The sequence below is a fragment of the Aplidium turbinatum genome, chromosome 10, assembly GCF_918807975.1.
Source record: "Aplidium turbinatum chromosome 10, kaAplTurb1.1, whole genome shotgun sequence".
NCBI lineage: Eukaryota > Metazoa > Chordata > Ascidiacea > Aplousobranchia > Polyclinidae > Aplidium > Aplidium turbinatum.
The window spans coordinates 1528987-1539164 of NC_137481.1; the positions used below are offsets into that span (position 1 = coordinate 1528987).

Sequence of the window (10178 nt, forward strand, 5' to 3'; positions counted from 1 at the left end):
AACGTTTACTGGCCTAGTAACAATCAAAATACGACGTGAAGCAAGCCTGAGGATACAATTAAGATGTAGAATATATAACTTGTGCTTTGCCTTAATATATTTGTTGACTTCAACAGTATCAGACTTAGGCTACTAACTAAGCTACTAAGTACAAACAACAAAATACATACATTGTTTTGCTTAACAAACTAGACGAATAAGCAAAACAAAGCCATCGATGAACAAACGCAATTCTTCATTATGGTAGGCCTACTATAGGCTACTGAGCAACACCAATCAAGGTACGAAGGCCATTTATATAATTACAGAATACAAAGTTGTGTTCTTCAATAAAGTAGCTGCTTAAAATTTTATTCTTGTTACGGAAGAACGTAGCCTAATCTTGGTTCGAAATTCAATTCCTGGTAGTTTCGAAAAAAATAAGTGCATTTTTGAAATCAGGGGCCCTGAAATACTCTAAAATGACTCTCACCTTTTGAGCCAAAATTTCTTTGTTGGCCTGTGTAATCAAATGAGTGAAGAGCTTTTTTTTAGAAACTCCTTCTCTAATTTGCCGTTTTCGCTATTTTTTCAAAGAAATTTGGCTTTCAAAAGTGGGTGGGCCAGGCCCACCCAGAAAATAAAGTAGGTGGGCCCAGGGCCCACGTGGTTCCTCCATCCCTGCACAGCACGCTTGGAACAGTGATGCATTTCCGAGTGAACGTTTTCAAGGCTTGTTTTTGAAATACAGTACAACACACCAATATTCCAGCGCTGCTGTGGAACGCATGTTTTCACTTGGAAAGGACATTATGCGTCCCAAACGCAGCAGATTGTCAGAGAAACGTTTTGAAATGCGTGTGTTTCTACAAGGAAATAACTAATAGGCTAAGCAGCTAATTACAATACAATCTTAAAACATAAAACCTGCTCTTTATTTATAGCTATTATTAGCTTAAACTTGGTTTAAATGCTTCCGTTTTGTGAGACCCTGGCTAAAATAGCGCTAGAAATAAGCTCTGACGTCGTCACTTTCTTTGAGCTGACGCAGTACTTTACGCCGTAAAGTTTTTAGGCAATTCGCGCTGACGCCGTCAATTTATTTCATTGACGCGTACAACACTGCACACATGTTGACATAAATTGAATATTTAAAACTGTATTTGTGCATTGATACGAAGATAAAATATTGCAAAGTACAATAATGCAAGGAAACACAAAGTTAGATTTATCCGCCCTCTTTCTTGGCATTAGGGTAATCTCTTGCTCCAAAGATGCTGGAACCGACGCGGACAACCGTGCTCCCTGCAGCAATCTGTAAAAGATACTAATGCTGATCACCTGTTTATATTCCACAGGTTGCAATGCGGACACAAACGTAGCTGGGGAAGAATTTACTTTGTTGTATCGGTGGGCTGCCATACGCATTAAAAACTACTCAACATTTTCCAAAAAACATAAAAACAGTTGACTGCATGATGAGTGATTCAATCTTATAAATAGATCAGGCGCTGCACTGGGTTTGGAACAGAGGTGTACAGGAGTCGGAATTTGGGAATATTCAGGAGTCGAACTGGAGTGTGAATCTAAAATTCTTGGAAAAAACAGGCGCCAAAGTATGTTTTTTTGCCAGATGATATCACTGAATTAACATATAAATACATTTAAGCTGTATTTGGCGCAGTTGTTATTTTTGTGTAAGCTACTTCTATGATTTTGGCAGCCGTGGCCGAGTGGTTAGCGCGTTGGGCTCGCAGTCGAGAGCCTGCATGTTCGACTCCAGCCACCCGCACTTGCTGTTGTTTCTCTGGGCAAAAAACTTTACGATAATTGCCTCTACCTAGTGATCGATTTCGAGTAATGGGTAGTACCAAATTTAAGTCATAAGTACAGTAGACAATCGGAAACAGACATTGCCGTCGGCTGCAGCGTGGGTCAGGTGTATGTCGGAAGGCGTACACCGATGCATAGCGCTCAAGTCCGCTTTCCCGCAATGCAGGATAAAGATAAACAAACAAACAAAACAAAATTTTCTTTTCCAAGCAGTAGTGATTTTTTCATCTAAAAAGATGCTTTTTTCTTCATGACATTGGATAGGAAAGGTACAAGTGTTACAGTATAAAAAAAACGGTTTTGGTTTATAATTTGCGTTCGGAGTAACAGAGACGTTAGAGACGTTCTCCAAAATGTTCAGAGCAGAAGTCACAAATGTTGGCGGTCTCCAAGCAATCACCAGACGCAAATATTCTCTTTTAAAAAGCTTGCACATGATAATTGCTTCGGCAAACAACTTAAATAAAACTCGGTATAAATTGTTTTGGGCCAGTGGCGTACGCAAGGGGGGGAATTTCGCCATGCCACCCTACTTTCAATTTTTTTTGATTTTTAGCGTTGTTGTTATTGTGTAGTGCAAACATGTTATTGTTTAAGAGTTGTCTTGGGTAGCAGGACCGTATTAACCGCCCTTTGTACCCCAAGGGGAGGGGGGAGGAGTCACGGTTATTTAGAGGCCCACTTATTTCAGTTTGTTTAATTTTTTTTGGGGGATATTTGAAACGAAAAAAGTTGTAAATTTGCGACAGAAGCTCGATATTCAATAGCCCAAATTACGCAAAGCCCTATTTACCGCTTCATAAACCCCAATTAATCGGCCCACATCTCTGTAAAAACTACCACGATCATCTGCTGGGTAGCGGGAGTCCGATCCACTGAGCCACAAGCTGAGCGTATCAGACGTCAAGCCAAAGTTAAGTGAAAAACAAGCAATGCATAGATAGAGGAACTATACATAGTTGCTTGATTAAGTCGATTACACGTTATTATAAATGCCACAGAGAAATGAAATTACTTACGGCTTCTTCAAAGTCACAAGACATGCCCATACTAAGCTCCAGATCTTCTTCTGGAAGACTGAGGGATTGGCAAACTCTCTCACGGCACTCCCGCAACAAAGTGAAGTCAGGGTTAGGTCCGTTGGAGTAATCATGTCCGGGAGCCCCAATGGACATCAACCCGGATAAGTTTAACTTCACACAGTTCTGATAGATATGATTGGCTACGTCAACGCAGTTGTCAGGAGAAATGCCACTTTTACCTGTAATAATAAGCTTGTTTGGATTGTCGGAAAGCTTCTTCGGAAACGGGCATTCCTCGACAAAACTTAAATTTATCTTTTGCATATCCTGGAACATACTTACTTTAAAAACATTAAAAACAATTCTGGAATTTTCACGCAGGTTTGATATAACATTTGCAGAGATTCCGTGCTCACACAGACAGGTTACAAAGGTAAAGGTTGTCTGCAACAAGTTTTATCATGTTTCTGCCAGTCAAGGCAGGAGGCTCATTTCACAAAAACTTGATTGAATCATTATCTTCGGATTGGGAAAGCTTCTTGCAGAGCTTAATCAGTTTCGCATATTTGTAGAGGATTTGAACCGCTGACGCAGGCCGGGTTACCGAGATTGACAAAGTGAAGTTTCCGATTGTTGAAGTTTTTTTGCCAGAAAAATATTCCATCCATTAGATGCCGCTAAAATGTCAGCACTGACAGCCCAGCTGCAAAGTGCGTACATGCAATATAATTAACCAATTTGCTTGTAACAAAATTAAGACATACAAAATTAAACAGTTTGGTTTAGATAGCTTGAAGCCGACAGTGATAACAAATGTGAAAATGCACGAAGCTTTGACTTGCTTGTTTCGCCGCTTGTGTTGACTTGGATGAAAACCTTAAGTGGAGATGTCGAGGTCCACCGCAAGTTTATTGCGTCAGCTTGCGAGTTGGAACTCAATGTCTCCACCATGTGGAGGTTATGGACTTTCATCAAACTCGACGCCATCTTCGTTTGAAACATTCCAATGTAGTGCCACTTTATATCTGGGCAAAGCTTTACGATCTGTGAAAGCAATTTCATGTTATGTTACTTTGAAAGAGATGTTTGCTGTACCACGGGTACGGTAGATAATCATCCACAAAATAATAGAATTAATAACATCAATAAATGAAGTTTTAAATAACATTTTAAAAAGAAATTTCCACTTACAAATTCAAAGAAACAGTTTTAAAAAAAAGCTGAAAGTTTCAAATACAGTGCCCAATGATTAAATACAAGACATCAGGCCTCGAAATTTGTACTTTTTTCCGGCGGTCAAGCATGTCCTACCAGACTGGCCCTTTCAGCGGACATTTAATATCTCAACCGGACATATTTTTTGCATGTAGATTTTGCATAAAATCACACCACAGTAGTCGTGTTTGTAGAAGAAGATTTTCTACAACAGAATAACTCTGCAATGGTTGATGGCTTAATTAACCGACCCTGAAGTGTACTGGAGCAGTTTGCTTGCAAATAAATCAGTGCGTTAATGACTGTCGTGTAATGACGCAATAAACACAATTGAAATCAGCGTAAATAAGGTCGCCACATTCGCCTAAGCACGTGCGGAACCCGGCTGAGACTTGCTTCTCTGTGACGTATCGTTTTAACAAACGATCAATGTAACGCAATAATCCGCATTGTTAAAATTATAATACAATATATCCTGCCGAAAAGTTCAGACAACTTTATTTCAAGGCAACATTGCAAGGCATTGAAATGATGTAAAAATGGCTACTTTTGACATCAGCTCGTTAACCAGGCCACTTTAATGTGATCTTTAAAGCAATTGCCTGTACTATTATTTAAAGATGTGCCGATTAAGCGGTATCGGCAATTTTTGGAGAATCGGCATCGGAAAAAATTGCCGATTCTTTATCAAAGTTTCCTAATCAAAAGTAGCGCGAGCGCGTGGAAATACCGATCAAAGAACGGCTTCTTTGAACAACCGCATCAGCGTCAACTAGCATTCGGAGAGCGGTAGTCTAAAACTCTAAATTATGACGATTGTCCGCCATTTTGTAAACTCTTGTTTAGTAGGCACGAGATCAAAATACTTTCTTTCTTTGAAAGGACGAAAAACGTTCAAAGAGAAAGTCAGACCAGATATAATATAAAAGTTGAATGATTACACAACGGTTAGAAGTTAAAGGAGAAATGGATTACGTAATAGTTATTACCTTGCAGTATGCGAGGCGCTAATAGCAAGTTAAGAGAAAAAGCGAGGGGGTATAAACTGCAAAGAAAATGAGAACAACTGTCTGAATGATTCAAAACGCTTTTAGAAAAAAAAACAAAGGGCGTCAATGGAAAACAACGTGTGAAGTTGCAAGTTATATCTTTTCAGACGCTGAATTGCAGTGAATTAATCTTGTCACTTAGTAAACACGTGAAAAAAGATTACCTCGTTTGCGCAATAATCACTTGATTGTTTGTTCAACCCATGAAACGGACTATGTTACAGCCAAATGCTGTCCCAGCTCTAGTCGGCATTTGTCAAAATTAGGGAGTTTTCTTTGTTCTGTAGAATATACCTTAATGCAGACATTTTTAGCGCAGCAAGAAGAGAAATGATTTGGTGGAAAGCAAATAATACTATGTTTCCTGAGCTGAGCAACATTGCAAATAAATTGCTTTCGTCACCACCATTGTCGATCGAAAGCGAACGAATTTTTAGCACAGGTGGCAATATGTTTACGCCTCAACGGAACAGACTTACTCCAGCAACTGGAGAAAAGTTGATGGTATTGCATTTTAATTTACGTGCCTTTAATTTTGAATATTAAAAAGCAGAAATGTTCTTTGCAATAATTGTTTAATCGTTGTAAAATTCGTAGTCACTGAAAGTTGCTTAATGTTAATTTACTAAGCAGAGAGAAGTAACTTCCAAGTATTGGCCTATTACGCTTAATGCGTTCAACAAACGATCGTGTGATTGCGCAAACGTAATCAAACCAGCTACCCGGTAATCTTCACGTGTTTGCTAAGCAACAAGATTGGCTGCAACTCTGCGTTCGAAAACAATACTAATTTCTTCACAAGATGTTTTTCTTTTTTCGCCTATTGATGCACTTTGAATGCAAGGCTGGTGTGTTACTTTTTTAAAGGTTTTTGTATATTCAATACCGCTGCGTTCATTTTCTTTTACACTCTAGTCTTTTTATCTTGTTGTTTCAGGCACCTTCTTGAATTCTGCGAGAAAAATACTGCAAACCGCACAAGATAATATTTTGCACACTGCATTAAGCTACGTTGATTTTGCACTCTGTGAGCAATGGCGATTTTTCTTTTTTCACTGATTTCCGCAACAAATAAAACGCGTGTCTATCACCACTTTGTAGCGCGCAAGAAGCGAAGAACTACCGTAAAAAATCACGCTGTCTAGAGCAGGCGACAAAGTGAACGCTTTTAGACATTTCAAAGGCAGCAACTTGTATCAAAATCGCAACCACTTGTAGAGCGCCAACTAAAAGCAGCTTTAATCATTTAACCAAAGAATCGGAATCGGCAAATATTTAAGAATCGGCATCGGCAAAAATTCTGTAATCGGCACATCCCTACTATTATTGCTTCAGCTCCGTATTTGTTCGCGTTAAACAAACAATTGTAACAATTCAAATTTAAAATATATTTTTGCTGCATTAGCTCTATTTTTGTCAAGAATTTTGCGGCGGTCATTCATGACCGACCAATGAGCCGGCTTCGGCAGACATTCGAGGTCATTCCGGAGGTCATGTCCGCCATGACCGCCGGATATTTCGAGGCCTGAGACATGACTTCATACAGACATTCGTTAACGAGTTGCCATTGCAGAACAAACTTTCAATTTCCTTGAAAATGTGCGATGGAATAAAAATCTTTTGATATCCATTACCCATCCGACATTGCATGTTAAAATGTTATATCAGTTTGGTGTTACTATACGGAAACTGTCATGCCTCATGAACATTAATTGATGAGGATGTAAGATGCAAATCCAAAGGTGTTTTACTGTTTATGTTTAGTACTTGAATGTCCACTTTAATACACAAATCACAAAAGTTGAAATGTTCTGGATGGGTATCACCAATAGTTGAAATAATTACATCAGGATTTGCAGACTTTGTGAGCAACTCTTTCAAATAATTTTCTCCAAAGTGTCGCTGCCCAGCATCATAAGCCTTCCGAACTGCTTCCAGTGTCTTGGTTTTGCTCACCGCCACCAAAAGTGGATCTTTTTGAGGTAAATGCTATCAAAAAGAAAAGTTATAAACAAAACGAAAATGGAAAAATATTCCTACATCATAATACCTTAATTGAAAATATGACAATCAGACCATCAGCTCCTTGTGATACTTTAAACCTGGTTCTTATTTTTACGATGAGATGTTTATCTACAACATTGCATGTAGATACCTCCCTAACCGCCTCAATGGTCTGGTGGAATGAGTGCGGATCACACTAAAGACCTTTTTTAAATGGTGGCATTAGCATATTAAACTCAAGAGGAGTGAGTACCAAAGTACTTCTCCAACATCATTTCCAACCGCTGAGCACTCTGCTTTCAGTGTATAAGCCTATTTTCGAACAGGTGAACAAATTGAGTTTGGACAAAAAGAGGTCTGCTTCAATAATAAACTTCAAAGGATTATCTACAGTTCAAGTCAATTTTCCCATGTTATCTCTTTTTGGTTCAACTTAGTTCAATTGTTAACTGCTTGATTAACTTATTGCAGTTTGTTGGATACAAAATTTTTGGAGCTGATGTACAAGTCTCCGTCCTGGTTAGGCTATAAATGCCATGACGTGAATATATGTCAAAGATTGGAATCAACCAAGACATATAGAGTGAAGTGTATGAACAGTAAAGCAAACGTAAAGTAGTTTCACCTTGTATTTTTGGTCAATTCCAATGAATGGTGTGATATTTTTGACCATGACAAAGACTTGTATACCAGCTCCCAATTTTTAACAAAACTGGATTGTTTGAGCAATACAATACGTTCCTCTTAAGTTTTGTCTTACTTAAATCTGCTTCTGACGAAAGATATACATAAGTTAAGTTAATAAAGCAAACAAAGCTTTGACTTATCAATCATACAATCTCTAAATTGTCATGTAATTTAGTTATATTTGTTACTGAAGCGTAGAAATAATCTTAAAAACTCACTAAAGATCGTTTCTTTACAGCCTCAGTAACTCGACTTTTAATAGTTCCCAAGTTTTCAGCAACATCAATTGCCATTCCAGACATTATTTTATATTTCATTTCGATTACACCTGTGATAATAAACAATTAAACATTTAAACTTAAACATTTAAACAATTAAAATGAATGACTCAGGACGCTACCCTTGTGCTGTGTGTAGGGCCGGTGTAGGCACAAACTCCATCCAATGCAACACTTGCCTCCTCTGGGTTCACAAAAAGTGCAGTGGCCTCAGAGGAGGTCCGAAACCCGACCCATCCTTCAAGTGCAAAAGATGTGCAGAAGCCCGGCCTATATAGGGTAGAACTATCACTGACATCCAAATAGATGATGGAAAGTTAGAAGTGGTAGACGCTTTCTGTTACTTAGGTGACATGCTCAGTGCAGGTGGAGGTACCGTCCTCAACTCCACTACCAAAGTGAAGACAGCTTGGGCTAAATTCAAACAACTACTGTCCATACTCACCAACAAAGATATCCCCCTTTCAGTAAAGGCAGCAGGCCTCGAAATTCACAGCATGCGATGTCCGCGGGAAGTACCATCTAGATCGGTCATACTTGTCCGCCAAGAAATAACGTAGGAACTAGCGATACAAATCGCCATTGCATAGCATGAACAATTGTAGCGAGAATATAATTTCTCGTGCATCTAGAAAATGTGAATACTGTATCTCTTAGCTTCCATTGAAGCAGAAAAACTTTTGTTTTGACGTTGCTTCAACAATTGGTGACATTGAATTAGCATAACAAAGGTAAATTATTCGCTAAGAATCGATGGGAGTACCGGTACTTCTACACTAATCACGCACAACTTAGTTCAAGTCTTACGTCACAACGTCTGGCTTTGATCTCCGAGTAATAATGATAAGAAAAGATTGGTTGCCAAATTAGATTATACGAGTAGGCTATTGCAGTAAGATGCAGCAAAGTTTGTTAAGTTTTGGTATTACAGTAAGAAAGAAAAGGCCCAGGAAAAATTCATTTTCGCTCACATGACACGCAAAAATACACCTAAAGAAAAAAGCCGAGTGAAACTTTGCACAGTAGAAAATAGTAACGTTAGTGTCTGAAGTTTTCCGACTCGTGCCCAGAGCATTGTGACGTAAGCAGCCACACGACCTCGTTCGGTGGAAGTTAATCAGATATGCGGCATATTAAGCAGCTACACGGCGCTTTGACTTTTCAAGCGCACGTTGTTGGTATGGTGAAAGCCTTTCAGAGGGACTTTGATAAAATTTTAAAAAGCCTTCTAAACCATAGCTATAGTTCTCAAATGGCGAAGAATTATCAAGATAAAGTGATAAAGCATGACAATCGAAGCTAAAACTGGTGTGTCCGCCATGAAACTTAATTTGTCTGCCGAGATAGCTGCTCAGACGCCGTCAACAAAAATGAATTTCGAGGCCTGAGGCAGAGTCTACAACAGTTGTGTCAGGAGTGTGATGTTGTTTTCGAGTGAATGCTGGGCTGTGACAAAAGAGATACCGAGAAGAATTAAATGAAATGACAACGCAATGATACGATGGATCTGCAACATCAGACCACAAGAGAACCAGTACACCAGCTCAGACACACTACTTGCCAGGCTGGGCTTGCGAAAGATTGAAGATGTCCTCCGATTTAATCGTCCATACTTCTCAAAAACGCTTACTCAGCATTCAATAGAATTCACAGGTGCGAAAACATGGAACAAATTTCCTTCTTCAATTAGAAAGACTGATACAAAGTCATTTTTTATTCACAAACTAAAACAACATTTAAGCAAAACGGACACGCAATAAAAAGACAACGTAGAAAGGCTTTCTTGCATTCTTGTGAAGATTTATTTTTAGTGGAAATCCAAAATTATTTACAAAATTTAGTGAAAAAAATTGAATGCAGTAATATTGACGACCTTTTAAAGTAGTACATGTAGTTCAAACAGAAATAGAAAATGTTGGGTGGAAATTCAATGTTCATGACAAAGTCCCATTGATATTCATCTGTTGCAGATCGCGATTTCGGGTATTGAACCCTCTTCAGTACAACTTATTAGCTCATAGTATCAGTAAAATTTACAGCAGTTCACTTTAGAAAATGATTAAAAATGTTGTCGAACCACACAACATTAACCTTAACAAACTTAGCAACCA

General features: G+C 38.6%; 1 protein-coding gene across 1 annotated transcript; it reads right to left on the reverse strand.

The window, feature by feature from the left end:
• Positions 1-1129: 1129 nt before the first annotated feature.
• Positions 1130-9762, reverse strand: LOC145778592 (pyridoxal phosphate homeostasis protein-like). The gene is made up of 6 exons (XM_082590112.1): positions 8513-9762; positions 8008-8117; positions 6944-7087; positions 3677-3878; positions 2832-3073; positions 1130-1294 (listed from the first exon to the last, which is right to left on the reverse strand). The coding sequence occupies exons 2-6, from the start codon at positions 8104-8106 to the stop codon at positions 1208-1210; spliced, it is 774 nt and encodes a 257-aa protein (XP_082446238.1). The 5' UTR covers positions 8107-8117; positions 8513-9762; the 3' UTR covers positions 1130-1207.
• Positions 9763-10178: the final 416 nt, after the last annotated feature.